This window comes from Zingiber officinale, chromosome 8B, assembly GCF_018446385.1.
Source record: "Zingiber officinale cultivar Zhangliang chromosome 8B, Zo_v1.1, whole genome shotgun sequence".
NCBI classification, from domain to species: domain Eukaryota; kingdom Viridiplantae; phylum Streptophyta; class Magnoliopsida; order Zingiberales; family Zingiberaceae; genus Zingiber; species Zingiber officinale.
The window spans coordinates 2,019,940-2,041,374 of record NC_056001.1 but is presented as its reverse complement, the minus strand read 5'-3'; the positions used below and the strand labels follow the sequence as shown (position 1 = coordinate 2,041,374).

At 35.2% G+C, this 21,435-nt stretch overlaps 3 protein-coding genes, 1 non-coding gene and 1 pseudogene across 6 annotated transcripts; 3 read left to right on the top strand and 2 right to left on the bottom strand.

Annotated features, from left to right (window-relative positions):
* Positions 1-2,495: 2,495 nt before the first annotated feature.
* LOC122018342 lies at positions 2,496-2,579 on the top strand. The gene has a single exon (XR_006121753.1). It is a non-coding gene; the product is annotated as a small nucleolar RNA U36a (small nucleolar RNA).
* Positions 2,580-2,751: 172 nt separating this feature from the next.
* Positions 2,752-2,871, top strand: LOC122018329 (annotated as a pseudogene).
* Positions 2,872-3,006: 135 nt separating this feature from the next.
* On the bottom strand, positions 3,007-6,271 carry LOC122015618. The gene is made up of 2 exons (XM_042572608.1): positions 5,223-6,271; positions 3,007-3,184 (listed from the first exon to the last, which is right to left on the bottom strand). The coding sequence occupies exons 1-2, from the start codon at positions 6,269-6,271 to the stop codon at positions 3,007-3,009; spliced, it is 1,227 nt and encodes a 408-aa protein (XP_042428542.1).
* Positions 6,272-6,663: 392 nt separating this feature from the next.
* Positions 6,664-7,686, bottom strand: LOC122015617 (glutathione S-transferase T3-like). The gene is made up of 2 exons (XM_042572607.1): positions 7,310-7,686; positions 6,664-7,228 (listed from the first exon to the last, which is right to left on the bottom strand). The coding sequence occupies exons 1-2, from the start codon at positions 7,684-7,686 to the stop codon at positions 6,664-6,666; spliced, it is 942 nt and encodes a 313-aa protein (XP_042428541.1).
* Positions 7,687-10,419: 2,733 nt separating this feature from the next.
* On the top strand, positions 10,420-21,373 carry LOC122014947 (serine/threonine-protein kinase ATG1c-like). 3 transcript variants are annotated; one of them, XM_042571504.1, is made up of 14 exons: positions 10,420-10,525; positions 10,626-10,942; positions 12,456-12,573; positions 12,679-12,737; positions 14,052-14,116; positions 16,343-16,436; positions 16,522-16,602; positions 16,682-16,787; positions 17,785-17,857; positions 17,940-18,280; positions 18,357-18,721; positions 20,250-20,532; positions 20,619-20,689; positions 20,878-21,373. In XM_042571504.1, exons 2-14 carry the CDS (start codon positions 10,682-10,684, stop codon positions 21,076-21,078), a joined length of 2,118 nt encoding a protein of 705 aa, XP_042427438.1. In that variant the 5' UTR covers positions 10,420-10,525; positions 10,626-10,681; the 3' UTR covers positions 21,079-21,373. The 3 variants fall into 3 exon arrangements, with proteins under 3 accessions (XP_042427438.1, XP_042427436.1, XP_042427439.1); XM_042571502.1 differs by having other exon boundaries at positions 10,427-10,513; XM_042571505.1 differs by lacking the exon at positions 10,420-10,525 and having other exon boundaries at positions 10,532-10,942; positions 18,366-18,721.
* The last annotated feature ends 62 nt before the right edge of the window (positions 21,374-21,435 follow it).

Sequence of the window (21,435 nt, the reverse complement as noted above, 5' to 3'; positions counted from 1 at the left end):
CCAGGGTTTTATCCCCGAGTGCAACTGGCGACCTTCGACCCCAGTGATGTGCAAAATAGAGAAAAGAGAGTGCGATGAGAGAGATTGAGGAGAGAGAAAGTATGATGAGAAAAAAATAAGGAAGAGAGTGTGATGGAAGAGATCGAGGAGAGAGAAAGTGTAATGAGAAAAAAGAGGAAAGAGAGTGTGATAGGATAGATTAAGGAGAGAAAAAGTGTATGATAAAATGATGAAAGAGAAAATATAATGAGAGAGAACAAGGATAGAAGTGATATGAAAGAAAAAATAAATAAATATATTTTGATATTTGATATTTGATATTAAGGGAGAAAATTTTAGTTTTAGGTCAAGGGTATTCTTGGAATAAGGGAATATTTTGATTGATGAAAATAGGATAATGACTCAATGAAGGGGAGGTACATGGAATGAGTTATTATCCAATTTCAAGAATTCATATCCTTATTTGTATTCCTATTCCTATAATTTAAATATTAACAATGACAATCAATGATTCTCATTCTCATTCCCCACTCCTATTCCTCTAAACCAAACACCTCCTAATTTTTTTTGTAATTAACACCAAATATTCCATTTAGGTCGATTTATTATAGTTTTTTTTATATAATAGTCATAGTAGTATTGGAATAATTATAATTATATTTTTTTTATACTTATAAAAAAATATTACACTATGTTGGATATTGTCCTACGAGAATTCTATTAGTTGTTATGAGACTATTATACTGAAAATATTGGTCACTAATTTGAGCCCTCTAAATTTACTTAACAATAGATGATCGAGCAATTATGGACACCAGAATCCGATTCTTGCTATATCAGTCTCTACTCTATTGACCCCAGCTCAACTAAACTCTGTATCAATTATGCACACATGATTCGATGACAAGTTAAAATTTCTCGAGATTTTTTACTAAAGCATTTGCTACCATCTTAAATTTTCTTGGATCATAATTATTAGTTAATAGGTCTGTCATAATCATTCAAGAATTTCATTCATCTTTTCTATCTCATTTTAGTGTTTAATAATTAATCAGATTATGTAACGTTGAATCTGGGATGACCGATTCAATTCTACGGAAATTTTCCACCAGCTATCAAGGTAAATTAGGAAGCGCTCGCAGCGAGCAACCCAAGGAGCCCAACATCCTTTAGTTGCGTGTCCTATTTGGAGAAAAAATTTCTACAAATTCGCCATAGCTGTGACTCAAATCAAAGGGTGTCTGGGTGACAACTTGGATGTCCTGTTGCTGTATCATAGCCCCGGAGACCTCATTCTAGTACTTAATGCTCTTATGATACGTGAATATCTCAAAAATGATCACATATAAATAATGTCTCTAAATTTTTCAACATAAAAATAATAACTACTAACTCTAAATCATAAATAAGATAATTCATCTCATGTGCTTTCAGCTGTCAAAAAATATATGAAATTACCTCATCGTGTTATACACTAAAAGGTAAAATTAAGATAAGTGCAATTATTAATTTTCATTTCAACATATGAAACTGGACTTATAGTCTTTGTCCAATTAAATTTCATACCATTTTTATCAGTCAAATCAAAGACATAACTATGTTAGAAAATTCTCACTACGAATCTTTGATAATATCTAACCAATTCATAAAACTATAAATTTTCTATACTAACTTCGATTATTCTCAACCAGCAACTATCTCTATTTTTTATAGATCCATTAATATCTCTATATTAGAGAATACTATCAAATATAGCCACTCGTATATATACATCTTTACTTGTTACTAGTATAGTTATAATAATATTACAATAACAAAATTAAAGGGCGAATATAATAAATTATTATTTTAAAAGATACATTTGTAGTAATAATAATAATAATAAAAGATATTTTTTATTTTTCGCTTATAATATATCCAGGATAATTCAAGATAAGCTATATTTATTATTATTTTAAAAAGGGATAAATATGAGAGTATTTGAATTATTTGATAATAAATACATCATTGATACTGAACAATTAAACCGAGTCTGAATCAAACTGCCGCTGAGCCGGTTGGCCTACAGCGGCGCCGTTTTGCGATTAGGGTTTGGGATCCAGTTCCAAATCTCATCCTTACCTCTCCTATAGGCTATATAGAGATTGCATAGCGTTCCACAAAGTACGTTTCCACTGCCACGGGCGTTGGTAGATCATCGGCAGTCCCGACCATCGTCTTCTTGGGGAGCAACCGTGATCTCGATTACCGAAAGCCGGTGTGGTATTTTCGAAGTTTTCCATCCTTCGCTTTATGAGCAATCTTGCCTCTCCTCACCTTCAGTTCTTTGGGGGTTTTTCACCCAAAGAGCTCAGTCATGGAGGCAGAGATTTATTCGGCGGGGTTAACGTGGAGGCTGTTGTTCCTTAACGAATCTGTCTCTAAAAACTCTCGCAATATCTCTGTTTTAATGAAAAATATATATTTTTTGTAGTCAAGCGTCTTCGATGAGATTTGGGCGATGATTTTACCTTACCCGCGCTTCTGACATTAAATCATGAAGCATATGGGAAAATGGTTGAATTTCTTGATATGAGCCCGCGATTTTAGTTTATTTATCGATGTCAGTCTGCGATGATGACCTACATCACAGTTTCATTAACCAGTTCTGCTTCAGAAAGTTGATGATCGATCAAACTGTTCAAAGTCTGAGTTCTTTGCATTTTTATTCCGTTTTTTTTCCCTCTAGAATGCGTCGCATTATCTTTGTTCGCCTATGATGATTTCTCCAATCGTTCGAGGCGTAGATAGCCCCAAGTTCCCTTTTCTACAGGGAGAACCTACTTGGAGCGGCTGCTACGATCAGATGAAATTCCCGGACACTCCTGAGCCAAAATCAATTCCTTTTCGTTCATCGACAAGATTCCTACTTCGTGATTTGCTCTTTTGCGTTTGTTCTTGCATTTCTTCTGTAGCGACCTTCGAAGGGACAATATGTTCTTTCAAGTGGGAAGTAATTAAGCATAATCATTTCTTAGCAAAGAGATCTTCGAAGCCGGACTTCTTTTTGGGGACGGAGGTGGTGGCGGTGGATTTCTGGGAGCCGGTGGCGGTGGTACCGTTCGTCGAACATCCCATTTTCTTCCCAACTGCTTCTCCTAGCGCCACCTGCTGGTGCTCCGGCCAACGCCGTGCTTCAATCCACCTGCTGTTAGGAAAAAATGTGTAGAAAAAACACGAGGGGGATAGATGGACTGCAACAATTTTTTGGATCACGAGGGATTCAATGCATTTTTTTCTTTCACTTGGAAAAAATATTGTCTTTGCTTTCCAAAGTATCATATTCAAAGATTATTTATTTATTCCTGAAATATCAAAGTGTTTCTGGACCATTTTTTTATAAAAAATTGAAGTTTTCTTCCGCTCACTTGTATAAATCATATTACTTGGAAGAAATGGTAAACTACACCAGTAGTTTAGTTCTGTTGCGTTCCATCCTCAACAGACTTATACAACTATTTGATCAACTACCAAATTCTTAACAACTGCAAGCTCACAGAAGTCTGCATGAATATGAATAACAACATATATAATCAGCTGCTTGAATCAAACGAATGCCCCTGAAATGTCATGGGCCACTATCAGAATTCTCTGTGACTTTCTTAGGGCGGTACAACAGACATTAAAGTCCTTGAGGTAAGTTAAAGTCATTAAAATTATTTTTTAAACTTGGCTTAGGTTTTTTTAATTAGCTGTTTAGAATATAAATAAATTTTTATCAAATTAAACAGCAAATTTATTTATGAACGCTTGATTGCAATATTAATTCGGAATCATTGAAGAAACATCTAGTTTTCTAGCAATTTGTAACTACTCTACTTCACTGAAAAGCAGTTAAAAGGGGAAAAAAGTTCTCTGCTCCTGCAAACTTTTGGAACATACGCATGGAAGTCTCTAGCAACTCTTTAATAAGGAAATCCACAATGAAAGCACCTTTGAATAGGGAGGGAGCTCCTTCAATTCCGCTCCTTCTTTTTTTTTATAAATTAAAATGGTTTTTTTTTTTAAAACAGGAAATCCCTCGTGTTTAGGGAGAACTAAGTTTTTTTAATTTGAGTTTTTTATTAAAACATTTTTAAAATTATTAATGCTATATCAATTTTTGGATTTAAATTATATAAATATTTAATTATATATAATATAAAATATAAAGAAGAGAAAAGAAATATATATAATAAAAAAAATCTAAGACATAGAAAAGTTGTTGAGATTTTTTTTATAATGAAAAAATGTATAAGATTTTTTAACTTTTGATGTTGTACTAATGTGACTTCGAACAAGCTCTTGAATAGGTCTCACTATGTAGATGTTCTCACACCCTTTTTTACAATTACTTAGATACATTTCCATATTTTCTTACAACTCCTTGACTTTTTATTGTGGCTTCCGCCATAAATAGAAAAAGAGACTTAGCATCCACAATGCTCTAGTGTTATAACACCCACCACATCATCAAAAAGTATGGGGCCCACTGTCACATACTCGTTATAACAACATCCTTCTTTCACCCACATCCCTTTTAACGTTAATACTCATTATTCATGGGTCTCACCGTCCACTCACCCATTTTAACATTATACCATATTGAATAAATATGTTTTAAAATATTTAAATTATTATTATTATTTTAATAATAATTTTACGTTTAAAAATATAATTTTATTATTTTTCGAAAATAATATTAATTTTTAAATATATTTATTAAATAAAATAGATATTTGTGAGAAAACAAAATTACAATGTTAGGAAAACGAAATTATAAAGTTGGGAAACTAAAATTACAACTGAACACCTAAAATTATAAAGTTAGGAAAATGAAATTACAATTAACACCTAAAATTATAAAGTTGGGAAAACGAAATTACAACTGAGCGGCTAAAATTACAAAGTTGGGAAAACAACATTTATTTTAAATATTAATTCACGGATTGTTGTTGTATTGCCCCCAAATATGCTCAACTAAGTCGGCGCGAAGTTGGTGATGAACTTGAGTGTCACGTAGCTCAGAATTTGTTCGACGATAATCCTGAAATCCTCAGTTTGAGCCATGGATAGGTTGTGCGGGTTCGTCACCTTCTTCGTTGTACCAATTTGTCACACGACCTCCCTCATCCTCAACAATCATATTATGCAAAATAATGCATGCTAACATGATTTGTTTTAACTTTTTCCTATACCAATACCGAGCTGGACCTCTGACAATCACCCATCGAGATTGGAGCACCCCAAATGCCCGTTCAACATCTTTTCTTGCAGACTCCTGTCTTTCCTTAAATAACTTCCTCTTGGGATCCTCCGGGCAAGGAAAAGCCTTAACAAAAGTAGCCCACTCGGGATATATTCCATCTGTTAAATAATAGCCCTTCGTATATGTAGTGTCGTTCACCGTGAAATTAATCTCCGGCATATTTCCTTGCAAGACGTTGTTGAATATGGGAGATTCATATAACACGTTAATATCGTTACGTGAACCGGCGACCCCAAAAAATGCATGACATATCCACAAGTCATGAGACACGACCGCTTCAAGTATGATTGTTGGTGACCCATGTCCCCTTGTAAATTGACCTTTCCAAGCAACTGGACAATTTTTCCATTTCCAGTGCATACAATCAAGGCTACCTAACATACCAGGAAAGTCATGTCTCTCATCATGCATTTGAAGAAGACGTTGAACATCATCAGCATTTGGTCTTCTCAAGTACCTATCACCAAATATTTCAACAACGTATTCACAGAGTTTGAAAAGGCACCTGATGGCAGTTGATTCACCCATACGTAGGTACTCGTCAAGATGATCGGCGGGGACTCCGTAAGCCAGTTGACGAATCGCAGCGGTGCATTTTTGTAGTGGCGACAACCCTTTTCTTCGTACAGCATCGTCCCTATGTTGAGAAAATGCTGAATGATTCTCTAATGCATTCACTATGCGGAGGAATAACTCTCTTCGCATTCGAAATCGTCTTCGAAATATTTCATCGTGATATACCGGGGTTATAGAGAAATAATCATTGACGAGTCTCTCATGCCCGACTTCACGATTTCTTTGAACGAACCTTCTTCTGCGCGTGTCCCTCCTCTGATATGCTTCCATAAGTTGTTGGTGTTGAAGAAGAACCAATAACATCAGTTCTTCACCCGGATCATAAGCTTGCTCATCGATTTCAACATGGACTTCGTCTTCGCTTGTCGAACTAGAACTTGAGCTAGAGCTGCCTGTAGAATGAGACATTTTTGGAGAAAACACGTTTTAGTATATGTGTTTGAGAAATGGTATGATGGTATATATATATTGTTTTTCTCATGCAACGACTAGTTTGCAATGACTAGTATGCAACGTCGCGTTGCAACGGCTAATTTGTAACGGTAAGTTTGTAACGCCTAGTTTGTAACGGCTAGTTTCCAACGGCTAGTTGTAACAGCTAGTTTCCAACGACTAGTTGTAATAGCTAGTTTCCAACGGCTAATTGTAATAGCTAATTTCCAACGACTTGTTTATAACGACTATTTTATAAAATTATAATAATTAAAAATCACATTAATCGAAATGAGAAATACAATAATTAAAAATTACAATCACTCGAAAATATAATAATACTAGAAAATGAACGTTAAGTAAACAATTTAGATATTCCATCTCGACCTAATATCCTTGCATAGGCATTCATGTATGATAAGCTGCTCCTTTATCATCTGCGAGGTGTCTTTGTTCAATATTTCATACTCCTTCAACTTCAAGCGACGATTCTTAGCTTCAGATTTGGACAATGCAACTTTTGCCTTAATCTCCTCTACTTCGAGTTGTTTTTGTTTCAAATCGACTTCGGACTTCTTCACGCTTGTGTACTCAGTGAACTTTGTAATAATATTGTTGTAGTTTACTGTCAGATCCTCCATGGTCGATTTTACTTTGTCTTTTCCCTTTCTTTTTGCTACCTTCTGCCCCATTGGACGAGTTTCTTCATAATCCAGGTCTATACTCACATCTTGGTTGGAGGAGGTGTTGCTTGCTCCTGACTCTGAGGTCCTCATCTTCTTTGTCGGCACAAAGTGATTAGCGGACTGTGGAGTAAACATTGGACGGTCTTTGACAATTCTCCACACATGTTCGAGATTGAATGCAACACCATTGTTTTCGGATAGATATTTTTCGTACGCAAACCTCAATATATCTTCATCATTGTGACCGCTTCGATATGAACTATAAATACTATTGTAATTTGCGTTGAATCAATATACCTTCTTTTGGATTGTATTGTGCCAATGTGACCGTATAACATTTGCACTTCTGGTGTTTGAACCTAGGGGAAGATTCTCATTGTAGTAGCTTGCAACCCGTCCCCAAAAAGCATCCGCCTTTTGATCATTGCCGATTATTGGATCATCACTGATAGTGACAAAACTTCTCGCTAAGACATCGTCTTCAACCTTTGTCCAACTTGAACGCTTTCTTGTACCCTCAGCATTTGAAACCACCTTTTCTAAATTAACCACCTCAATTGGGGATTCACGGTCGGAAAATTGAGTCTCTGGGACAAAAGTTGGAGTTGCAGGTTCATTCGACATCGAGGGAGTGAAAGACATACCAGTTGTGTGCGGGGTACCATATCCATGAACAGCCGACGACGTGAAATACGGATGACTCATGTTTTGCCAATATTCGGCTGGAAGCGGTTGATATGGACCTCGAGGGGCATAATTTAGATGATTCATAGAATTTTCAAAATCTTGGAAATTTTGAAGATTTTGTGGAGGAAATGACATATTGGGAAATGGATGTGGATATAGATAATTTGGTGGAATTTGTGGATTTTGAGAAGATGGATATTCTTGCGAATTGTTTGTAGAATTCAAGAAATTTATAAAAAATGCCCTATTATTTTCATCCATTTCGGATAGAAAATAAGATGGTAGGAACTTGAAAAAAATAGATGGGGAGAGAATTTAGAGAGTAGAATTGAAAGAGTAGTGAGTTGGAATGAAAATATGTGTGCATATTGATGGTTATTTATAGATGAAATTTCGAACTAGCCGTTAAATAATTAGCCGTTATTTAATTTTTAATTTAAAAATTTATATTTAAAAAATCTGTTATTTAAAAGAACTGTAAAATTAAATATTTTAAAAATGTGTTACCTTTTAACAAAATTTAAAAACTAAAAAAGAAACGTTATCCGACTTTAACGAAAATAAAAAAAAATAAAAAATAAAGTTTGCACATGGGGTGGGCCCACCCTGGCCCACCCCATGAACATTTGAACGCGTTCAAGAGATTGAACGCGTTCAAATGTATTAATGCCATGTCAGCGTCCACAATGCGGCGTTTAACGCCGTAAACGCCGCGTTGTGGATGCTCTTAAAAGTTGGTTCTTAATTTTTAATACACACAGGAAAGATAAAATAAAAAAAAAAGTTGGAAAAAAACTTCGTCGAAGATGCTCTTAGGAGCTTTAATTGTTGACAACTTGACATAGCATAGGTGAGGGAGCTCCTTCATATTTGAGACAAAGAGAGACTCCTTACTTCTTAATTTTTTTATTTTTTAATTAAAATGTTTTTTTAGTTTTTTATTTTAAAAAATAAAAACAATAAAAGAGTAAGATTTTTTGAAAAAAAAAAATGTGGAACCCAAATTTTTTATATAGCAAAAAATGTATGAGATTTTTTATACTTTGAAATTGAGTTGATTTGATATTAAGAGAGCTTATAGAGCTTCCATTGTGAATATGAACAGTGGTGGATCCAAGAATTAAAGTATGGAGGGATGATTTTTACATGGAACAAGGGACAGTATTTTCTATCTCTACCGGTGGAACCTCATACTATTAGGGGTTTCATTACCGACAAGGGAGGGTGACCGTCGATACCGCCCCCCCTCTGGATCCGCCCCTGAATATGAATATCCTTAGAGCATCAATAAATAAATAAAAGCTCTTAGTACTAAACTATGAGAAGAGATCCTTTGTCTTGAAAATGATGTGTATCCTTATCCTTTCGTCGATCGAACGATTATGATATTCTCATGATGTGCATTACATCCTTGAGATGTGATTTACGGGAGAGAGGATCTCATCTCCTAAACTATTGCTATGACAAGAGAAAGGAACTTCCTCCTATAATTGGACATAATAGGAGAGTTTCCATAATATCATGTTAATACCATATTAGTCACATCGGATGAGTCTAGTGGCTAGCGCATGAGGTGTTGTCATAATGAGGTTTGGGGTTCGAATCTCAGCAAAACCGAGATAAATACCTCCCTTATGTGCTAGTCACTATTCCAAATGTTAGTAGCCGCCTGTGATTTTATTCATCCGTGTTGATCCTGGGACAGATTAACGAGGACGTTAGAGACGAACTTATTCATCTTTTTATTATAATGTTAATACCATATTAAAATTAAAACACCTTACTTGTCTTTCCACAATTAAAAAATCTTTTAACAATCTTTTATAAGTATTGAGCCCAACCTTTTTTACATCTTATTTGTTTTATTTTTTTAAACTAAAATAAAAAATATTTTAATTAAAAAAATAAGTAGGGAGAATACGATCAGGGAGTCTTACGGAAAAAATGAGGAGCTCCCGCACTTTTTTAAAGATATTTTTTAATTTTAGTTTTTTTAAAATAATAAAATATTTTTAAAATGTTAAAATATTTAAAAATTAGTCGTTGCTATTTTTTATTTTTAAAATTATTTATAAATAATTTATTAATTATAATATATATAAGTTTTTGATATTATATTTTATGAATAATTTGTAATAAAAGTGCGGGATGGTAAAGGAGTAGGCGAGAGATTTTCTTGGGCGAAGAGATAAACTAATTTTTTATTTTTATTTTGATGTACGTCGACGTGACATTGTGGGACCTCCAACAAACGAGGTAGTATCTTTTGGATAATTTTTTATGATTTCAAGGATGTGTCATTTATATTTATGATCGGATTATAGTCGTGATCTAATCATAAATGGTTATGATCCCTTCTTGGGTTTACCATTGTCATCAGATTATAATTTTTATTCAGAACGGGCGTCCGGAGGGCGAAGGCTGTCCAGAGGACACCCTCGCTTAGCGCCTAATAATCTGATCACTTATCCACCACCGAGGTCGTCCGCTCCGAATAAAAACTATAATCTAATAGGGATGGTGAACCCAAAAAAAGATCGTAACTATTTACGATCGGATCGTGATCATAATCTCACAAATATATGCGGCACATCTTTTGAATCATAAAAAAATGGTTCAAGAGATATGTGCTCCCAACAAACCTTTGGGTGTATAATTTAATAATTATTAAATTTTGAACGTATCTTCTTCTCAATAAAATTTATTCAAAAAGAGCATTTAAAAATTGATATTTTATCAACGTTATTTTCTTTTTTACGTGGCAAGCAGCCGCCCACAACACGCCAGCAGGACGGCACGGCAGCCGAGAGGAAACGGAATTGGGGATCATCTTGCAAATTGATCCGTCTGTTTCAAGGCGAAAACTCTTCTATCTTACCCGAACTGCATGAACGCGGCAGTTTGGGATCCATCTGCTTTAACTCGATGCTTACCCTGATTCTCATCTTTGGCCACAGATTTAATTGATCAACGAGACGGTAAAAATTGATCTTCTCCTAGGGTTCATCTCGCGATGAGCAGCGCCGGCGGTGGCGGCATCGTCCCGAGATGCAATCGTGTCGTGGGAGACTACATCATCGGCCAGCAGATCGGGGCGGGCGCCTTCTCCACCGTTTGGCGAGCGCGGCACCGCGTGCGGGGGACGGAGGTGGCCGTCAAAGAGATCGTCATGGATCGTTTATCCAAGAAGCTGCAGGAAAACCTCCTCTCCGAGGTCTCCATTCTTCGTCGGATCAACCACCCCAACATCATCGCCCTCTATGACTTCATCCAGGTCTTGTCTTTTCCTTTTTTTTTTTTGTTTTCCCCCCTTCCGCATGGATTTCTTTTCCTCAGCTTCGTACTCGTCGCGGATGTTTGGCTCTGGATGCAACCTGGGAATTGTGGTTGCTTGGAGTTGTTCTGTAGGATTTTCTTTTGCTTTGCCTGCTGAAATGTGCATGAGCCAATTTTCTTGGATGAATTATCAGTTATTTTTTAACTTTGAGTCTAAGTCTATACCGTTACTTCATTTTTAAATCTTCTGTTTGATTCTGAGACATATTAAGCTTAAGACCAAAACAATCAGTTCCTTAGCATTGTGAGTTCAAAAGGGCATTGCAAGTATGGTGTGGTAGCAGATGTTGATCATATGAGTTATTTGAGATCGACTACAGGAGGGCAGACACAATACATATGCTCTCTTAAACAAAGGGAAGCCTTTTACTAAATTTTAGCACACCAAGCACAATGGATAGAAGAAGGGGAGTCTTGGCGCAACGGTAAAGTTACTGCTATGTGACCAAAAGGTCACGGGTTCGAATCCTGGAAATTGCCTTTTGCAAAAAATAAGGTAAAACTGTGTACAATGGATCCTTTCCCGGGACCCCGTATGGCGGGAGCTTCGTACACCGAGCTGCCCTTAAGCACAATGGATAGAAGCATATTAAGTGTTTGGCAGTCCCCAGGGCTTGACACAGATGGTAAATGCATGGTAGTTTGTCAGTGGGCAGGTTCGAGTCCCAGGGAATGCATCGCCTGTGTTCGAGTCCCGCCATGCGCTTCACACTTGTGCTCTTGATGAACCTCCTTCCATCGACGTGGGGCCATCGCGTGGGGGCCTATTAATGTGGCGGTTCCACATTTTTTTTTATATTAGGTGTCTGGTGTAGGGTTGGTAGCAACAGCCATTTAAGATTCAGTTGCCGAGTTTACATAAGAAATTTATCAATAGGTTTGCAACATGAAAAGTTGTTTACAACTATTCTTGTGGCTGACCAATTGATCTGATTCAATTGACCATCCTTTCTCACCCACATAACTCATTTGAAAGTTTAATTTACGTATTCAAGAGATCTATATTCATGTTAGCTGAGAATGTTACATTGTGTTATAAACAACATAAGTTTCATATTGATTTCCATTGTAACATCAAAGAGTACAATACATAATATTATGAGCTTGTCCAAATTATCAACACTGCATGGTTACCTGTAATTGTTGCTGGCAGAATCCATTGATGAGAAATGGAGTGATGCTGCTCACAATGACCTGTTGCAGTGGATAAAGTTCTAAAATGATGCCCATGTAATTACCTAGTCATGGCCCGTGTGATTTGCCAAGCATAGTGCTTTGGCAAGGTCTTAACAAGTAGTGATCAAGCATCCAAAGCATAGTTTTGCTAAGAATGCGTATAATGTTGTGCATAATGTTGCTTATGAGTAGATGCATCTCGAGGTCTTAATTTTTTTGTTATCTTTTTAAAATGTAATTTCACACTCTTATTTTGTGCATATCATTTGTATCAGACATCTGGAAGGATCTATCTTGTATTGGAGTACTGCAAAGATGGTGACCTATCTGTATATATTCAAAACCATGGGAGAGTTCCAGAAATAATTGCAAAGCATTTTATGCAACAGCTAGGTATCCTATTTTGTTTAAAAATGCACTATGAAATGTTTTGTTCTCCCTTGTGAGCTTCATATGAAAATTTCTATAAAAAGTGATGATTTTTTATTCTTTGTACAGCTTCTGGTTTGCAGGTGCTTCGTGATAACAATGTCATCCATCGTGACTTAAAGCCACAGGTTTTACTTTTCTTGTCATACTTTATATTATATATGGGAAATGTTTACTATTAAAGGGGGAATTATTCCACTCACAACCCTAGGTAGTCCTTCCTATGTATGTACATATTATTAATCAATAAGGAACTTTACATATACACCCTTACATATTTGATTGATCCATGACAGGAACTTTTGGCGCTGTTTAAACTTGATAACTATCAGCATGCTATATCATTGTGATAGATTGTAGCTATGTCTAAGATCCCAAGCAATGCTAAGCTAAATTTTCTACATAATTTCGTAAGTGATTGGTAGAAACCTCAATGATTGATCCTTTTTGTCATGCCGTGTGAGGGACACTTTCTCGATGAGAAGTATCACCTTCAAGCAACGAGATGTTTTTTTACTAATTTGAAATCCCCATTTCCATTTTTCAAAAAAAATTATTGAGTCTCCTATATTTTATTTAAACTCTTGTTTACATTCTAAACACTTAGTATACAAAACATAACTACAAACATTTACATCCATAATTTCATTTGCAACCATATATTGGATACTATAGCTAGAACAAAATAAGACAAAAAATAAGACACACTAGGTAGCATCATCAAAGGAAAACACAGACGAATCAATTCCTGTACTCTTCTGAAAGTGGAAAACTCAAGACCATAGGCGATAAGGAGAAATCTTACCTTAATACAGACCTAGAGAGTGGGAGTTTGACACAATATATATATTTATATATGCTGCATAAAAGGGAAAAGTCTAACACTATTAAACCAAGTCTAACCAAATTACAGTTGGTTCGACCTTGTATTAACCCAATCTTGATCAAATGGAACCAAATTGATCCAAATTTAAGCCAAAATGAACCCTACATAAATTCATCCCATAGCAATCTAATTAGGTCATGATCGACCATTTTAATGCTCTTATTAACTCCTAATTTGATTTAGTAAACACTGAATTAATCAATAAAATTAAATAATGCATCTTTAAATGAAATGAAATAAATTCAAGACAGATAACACATTTATGCATATTGTAAGTATTTTGTTAAACAAGAATTGAATGTTGCTGGGTATAATATTAACTATTAAGGTGTTTTGCAGATAATGAAGACCCACTAAGAACTTTAGCTGACAGTATGTTATTTATTGGAAACTTGATCATGGGAGATATTCTTTTTAGATTAAATAATATCCATTTTAATGATTCCAGGCAGCCTGAAATTTGATTTTGCTTTGTCTAGTTAAAATACTTATAAATTTCTTAGTAAATTAACCTGGTCCAATTCCTTATTTAAAAGTTTGCTCTTATTTTTGTTAGAATCTTCTCCTCTCAACACATGGAGGAAATTTTGTCTTGAAAATAGCTGACTTTGGCTTTGCAAGGTGTGTTTTTTACATTTGATTATCAAAAGATTCCTGCACAATATTAGTATTTATTTATTCCTTAAAAGAATGTTTTCTAGATGTTGGCTAATGCCTCTTTATTATTGTAACAATATCTTCTTGTGTTTGCATGTATTGAATAGATACTATATGTTCTTATTAGATATTAACCAATCTACTATAGCTAACTGTACTTGTAATTCTTTTTTTCCTTAGATATTTATCTCTTATTGCTTGGTTATGTTGCAAACTTCCTCCTTGACATGCTAGCTGTGGATCCTTCCCGTATTGAATGTCTTACTACTATTTGAACTTTGTATTGATTATTTTATTTTCTTCTGCATCAGTGTTTGTAAAATGTGTAACTTAGTGCAGGTTCTTTGTGCTATGTGCTTTGTCCAAGAATATCCTTCCAAGGATTTTCACAGTTTTCCTGCAAATGGTTGTTCTTTACAATGAAAATATCTGATGTTTGGTATAATTTATACCCTGAAAAAGATTATGTCAAACTACTGAAAAAGACTATGCCATTCTCCAGTTGATATTGACATGCAAGAGAATTTTTTAGGTGTTTCTATTAGATAGTGGAGCACATGTCCTGAATGGCTTCTCTCTCTAAGTTTGTCAGCTATGCTACTCATTTTCAAGAACAAAATTCAAGAACATGATGAAAGATTAACAATCAAGAAAGATTCACAATTTTAAAACTATATTCGGGATCCAAGAATAAGATTTAAAAGATTAAAGACAAAAGATTAAAGAACAAGAATCAAGAACAAGATTAATGATTCTTGATTTAAGTGCAAGAATAAACAAGAACAAGATAAAAGATTATTCAAGAATGAAATTTATAATATAAAAACAAGAACGAAGAACAAGATTCAAGAATCATGAACGAGATTAAAGATTACAAATTTAAGAGCAAGATTCAAAATTCAAGATTTAAGAACAAGATTCAACATTCAAGAACAAGACTAAAGATTTAAGAACTATATTTAAGAGCAACAATCAAGAATAAGGTTCAATATTCAAGAACAATATTTGAAAACAAAATTTAAGATTAAGAATTAATATTAGGGAACAAAATTCATGATTAAAGAATCAATATTCAAGAACAAGATAAAGATTCAAGAATAAGATTAAAAATCAAAGATTCTAGAAGAAGATTAAAAATTAACGTTTTAAGATTTAAACAAGATTAATGATTCAACATTCAATAAAGAATCAAGATTTAAGAAACTGTGATTGTCTCTATTGTTAGCTCTTAATGGAATTATGGAAATAAGGTTAAGTTCTATGTTAATAGGTTTAAATAAGGTTTAATGTTGGATGTCTAATGCAATTTAAAATTGGTTTCATCCAGGCTTGACACTCACATTGGTAGTTTTTTCTAGAGCAACAGCTATCCTTCAAGGAAGTGCTAGGAGTATATAAAGAATATTCAAAGAAAAGAATGGCTAGAAAGAAAATGGGAGCAAACACTATAGTAATTCTTAAGGAGAAATTTTATTATAGCAATACTTTATGTACGCCTTTACAGTCATATTTGTGTATATACTCTTCAACCTAATACAATAACTATCATGGTTCATTACTGGACCAGGAATAGGAGAGTTAGTGAGGTCAATTTGCTAGTTATCCAACTGTCCACACATCTAGGATCTAAGCATGTCTCTCTTGAGCCCTATGCAGGGAAACCTCCTTAGAGTTGTCTGTCTCAATGAGATATATAGTTGGATTCAGTTGAGTTTGGTCAAGTTTGTATCTTTAAGTGGATAAAAGGAATTAGTTACAAGTTGATCTTGTAAACCATCCAAATGATGTTTAAATATGGTCAAAGTTTGGTGAGGTTAAGAGGTATTGATATACGAATTGAAAATTTATTGGTTTCTTTCATGTCATTTGGGCTTCATCTCTTTAGAGATTTTTGAATTTAACCTGCATAAAATTTTCAGCAGATATTCATTGTCTTTCTGATTGTTATCTATGTCTTCTAAAATTTTCTGTTTTATTGATATGAAATATTTTCCATTTTGTTTTTTCACTAACTCCTACATGCAACTTGATATTGATTTTTTGCAGCATTTCAAAATTCAAATATGCAATGACATGTTTAGAATCTCTTGACTTGAAAATTTGTTGAGGAAATTACCGGTCAATTTCATTTGTTATTACTATTTATGATACACTGCTTGTTTTTTACTTTCCTCTTAACTCATTGGGCAGATCTTTGGCACCTCGAGGCTTGGCTGAGACTCTTTGTGGTTCACCTCTTTACATGGCTCCAGAAGTAATGCAGTTTCAGAAGTATGATGCTAAGGTTTGAGTTAACAGTGCTTATCACATCATACTTACCATGCACATTTGGTGCAATCTTGTATGATGCCTTTCTACTTAAATAATAGGCAGATCTTTGGAGTGTTGGCATTATTCTTTACCAACTTGTGACTGGAAAAACACCTTTTACCGGGAATAGTCAAATACAGGTAGGCCTATATATTTCTGCCAGTGCTTTTATATGTAAGAACTTGTTTTCTTCAAATAATAAAGGCCTCTCTTTAACAGTTGCTTCAGAATGTCCTCAAAACAAATGAGCTACATTTCCCTTTTGATTGTAATTTGAGCAGTGAATGTGTTGATTTGTGCCAAAAGTTGTTGCGCCGAAATGCTGGTATATTCTGCTTTTTTTCTGTTTAATAAATTACTCATCCACACATTGTCATACTCTAAAGATAGGCCAAAATCCTGGCTTCTATTTACAAAGGTAAACATGGATGGCAGGACCATATTACTTATTTTCTTTGATTTTAAGGAATCAAGGAGGAAAGTTCCTTAACGCTTTGAAATCAGAAAGAGTGTAAAATTTTGTTTCTAAGAGAAATGCTTATATGGCTAAACTTTAATAGAACTCACTATATGGCTTGCTCACTTGGAATAGTTCATTTTTGGTTTCTTCTCTTTCTAATTCCTTCCATATTTCTTTTATGGTTGCACATGTTGTGTAAGTGCCTGCTCAGTGAATTATCTAAGAATACTTCTTGAACACATCAAGCCATCGTTAACTACTTGACTTGCTTGAATCTCACACTAGCTTCTCTCTTCTTTTAGAACTCACTGGTAGTGTTATATGAGACACCATCTTTTACAACTGTTCTTTTTGTAAATGAAGTCAACCTAATTCTGTTCATGTTTTCGAACTTGTTCTGCTTTAGTCTATCATGAGGTACATTTATAGGATTGGGCAAAAATTATAAAGGCAACACACACGTATTATGAGGTATATTTTTAGGATTAAGTCGTTCTATGTTTTAGGTTTTGGGTTTTATAATGTCATATATACAATGTAATACCAATTAATACACAACATTAATTTTTTCAATTAATGGTCTAATCAAATTTAAATTTGCAAGGAAACAAAGTGCCCTACCTATGTTTGAATCTTCTCAGTATGTTGCATATATCCTTAAATAAGACAATTCAATTCAGGTTCCAGGCTTAGGTTACCAAAAGCACGAATCATGTTCTTTTCTTGATTGAAACTTTTGGGACAACTGGTTACTTTTATCAATTTAACAAGTTGTGTACATTGTTCTATCTTCTTGGTCAGAATCTCATTATATGGTTTTTGTTTGATAAAATTAAGTTTATAAGTAAATAATCCTTTCCAGTTGAACGGTTAACATTTGAGGAGTTCTTCAATCACCAATTTCTTTTGGAGCAACCTACCAATGCCACAGCAAGGTTGTGATAACTGTGCTTCATATTCTTCAATCATCAAAAACTGGTATAACTGTGCTTAATAATTTTAATTGTACATTTGCAGGATTAAATCTAAAATAAGAGATGACTTTACACAGCTTGAATACAGTCAAAAGAGGTTATCAGGAGAAATTTCACATGATGACAGTCTGCCTTTCCCTTTAGATGAGGAATCTGTTTTGCAGGAAACAAGCATTCCTGATCCCCAGAACAAGGGTTCAGTGAGACGTACTACTGGGTTTACTGTTGGTGCTGAACTTAATAATCTATCTTGCAGTCCATTAAAAGATGTCACCATTCCTTCCAGATATAGGGGTCATGCACAAGATTTTCGTGTGTCTCCTGCACAAATTGCTAAAGAGACAGAGTTTGTGATAGAACAAAAGCCTTCTAATTCCTCCAAAGGTCTCATCTATAATTTCACACTATTACAGTTGTTTACTATATAATTTTTAGGTTTATTACTTATCTGTCACATTAGATTCTGCAGTCGTCGATTCCTTGGAATTTGTTGATCAGGATTATGTGATCGTTCCTGGACCCCCACTGGATATGTCTCCCTCTTCAGTAAGCCCCAGTCCAACCAATTCACCTCGCAGATCAGAAAGTCCACCAGTTGCATCTTCTAAATTTAATGGACTAAGTGCACCATTGCCAATTATTGGTGCAGTAGTGGGTAATAGCCATACAATTGGAACTCCAGGAAGTGGTTGTTCTGCGTCATTAACTTCACAGGGTTCCATGGACATGATTGATGCTATGGAACAGCCATCAGGCCATTTCATGGTGAGGATCAGATCATTGCAGCAGTTTGCATCTGTCATAACAGACATTGTCAAAGAAAAGGTATTTTTATTTGTCAGTTTTTTCCAGTTTTATTTGGTAACATATTCTTTTTGAATGATTATATGTCTTAAAAAAATTCTGAATTTGGCCAAGGAAGTACATTGATTTTTGTCATTGATAGTTAGCTGGTATTGTATGGTTGAATAAAATCTATATTTTAACATGCTGACTAGAATTTGCTTGTTTAATTAGGCATCAGCAACAACTACAACTTTGGTGTTAATCTATAGATACCTTATATAGTAGCACTGGGTAGTACAAGTCATGCTCTACTTTGCCACTCAACCTTGTCTTCTTGCTGGTTCACCAAGTTATTGAAACTAGTAGTTGGATAAAACTTTGTTTTGGTTTAAACTCTTTGATCATGCGTACTCTAGTTAGCAACATAATGGAGGATCCTCCAGGGATGTGGTGGAGGATCCTGAGGTGGGTGGTTCATAGTTGCAGATAGAGATGGAGTGGAAATCGGGCAGACAGAGATGGAATGTTTGGTGATGAGGCAGAGCAGATGGATGTGGCATTGGTGTTCACCTCACTGTCCCAAACAAGGCACAAATGGGAAGAGGAAGAAGAAGAGGAGGAAGTGGTTGAAGATGTTTCTTGTCTATTCAATGGGGAGGGGATTGCTCAGGGAAAAAATAATTTGGGAGCCCTCTTTGAGAATTACTGATTAGCTGGGCCCTCTTAGGGTAATTTCTATAAAATAAATGATTTTTTTTTTCATTTCTATCATTCTATACTTGGTTGTAAGAATGCTATAAATAATAAACAAGCAATAAATAACTCTCCACATTGATAAAGTACCTCTTGAAGTTAGACAATGGTTTGTTTGGCCCTCTAGATCTATATGGTATATCCGACCCCTTTTCTCTCTCCCTCCTCCCTTGTTTTGGGTTCATCTCGTCTGTTCGAAATATGTATATTTTGGAAAGTTGAAATCGAAATAACCATTCTTCCGAGAATGGATAGGGTAGGAGTAAGTATGTATCGTTTAGAATGGAGTAAAGAAGAACTAAGAAGGATGAACGGGGAATACTAATTTAATGGGGTTGATATTCCAAGATACTTTTTAACGAAAATATTACCTCAATGGGAAATATTTATTCCAGTGAACAAAGAGCACCGGGACACGTATATTTTGCCTTTCCCTACAGATAGCATTTCCACCAAAGGAGAGCAAAGTTTACCAGAAGATCACTTTGTGAGGAAAAAATCTTGTTCTCTTTTTCGGCACAAGCTTCAGCCTTATAAGGCTTCTGCACTCTCTGTTTGGCTTTTGCATAAATAGAACTTGTCTATGGGAATTACTAACGCTACTCTAAGACATGGAGATGGTTCTTCTACATCTTGTCTGAATTCTAGCAATATTGTGACATTTGATTTTCCTAAAGTTTGTAATTTTGTTTACCTTCTTCCTTCATCCTGGACTGTTATGATGTAATTTTGTCGTCTTTCCTTTTTTCCTAGAGATGTGTGGATTAACTTGCTATCTTTTATGTTGGACACATTTTGCTCTACCTGCCAAAAGATTGCAAATGGTCAACATCACGAAGCATTCTCAGTTCAGCTATTGGTTCTTGCTATCTGGAAGCAAGCACTGCGCATTTGCCATGCAGAGGCTGCATCCACATCAGATGTCAGTCCCTTACCGGAACAAAAAATCCGAAAGAACTGCATTTCCAACACTGCCGAATATTTGAATTGCATAGACTCTCGAGTGTTAAATCCAGTTTGTTCGGAGATTGAGAGAGATTTCCTCCTTGCTGTCGAGTATGCTGAGGAGCTTGCCTCAGACATCAACCAGAAAACAGGTACAATTGAGAAGTTTCTATCCCGGTTCATATTTAAATGAAAATGTGAAGTTCTGATTCTGATGCTCAAATTAACGATCACGCAGCGCCTTCCGAGCTGCCGGACGCAATTGAAATAATATTCCAATCTGCTCTTACATTGGGCAGACAGGGCGGTGTAAGTAAAATACCTTAACTCTTCATTAGTTTCTCTAATTCCATTGGACTTTAGTCGATACTAACTTGTTTTATCCATCTTAATTTATTAAAGTTTAACTTGAGGGCACTTCAATGAAAACATTATGACAGAGCACTTTCATCCTGACGTCTGCCACTTAAAACTATTTGCCTCTTGAAACAAAACAGGTTGATGAGATGATGGGGAACATGGAGAGGGCATCATGTCAGTATTCAAAAGCAGTAAGCTTGTTGCGTTTTCTTCTAGTGGAAGCACCGTCTTTGGTGCTCAGTCCATCATTTACGCCCACAATCTCAGACCGTTATCGTCTGCGAACATATATTGATGCGCTCAGCAATAGACGAGATCAATCCTCCTTCCTAATATGAAGGGCGATGTTAGTGGAAGTCCAAGATTCTACGTTACGTAGTTCCAATTGTTTGTAATGATTCTTTGGGCTGATGATGTCATTTGACAATGTCGTATCCACTGTAACTGTGAAGTACCAACTTGTAATTATCACGGGATACAAGTTGTAGGTAACTCGGCCCCTGCTGGATTCCTAGTCAATATAGACTGTTAGTAAACTTTCTGGAAGTTTGGGTGCAAAACATACATCCGAGCCCACAATAGAACTTTGATTCTCCCAGCTAATGAAGTTAATTAATTTGATGTCTTCCTTCACGCTTGGTTTGTCTTTTCTTTCTTACCTTGTTTATAATTACTTTTCTGTTTCTGACACTACA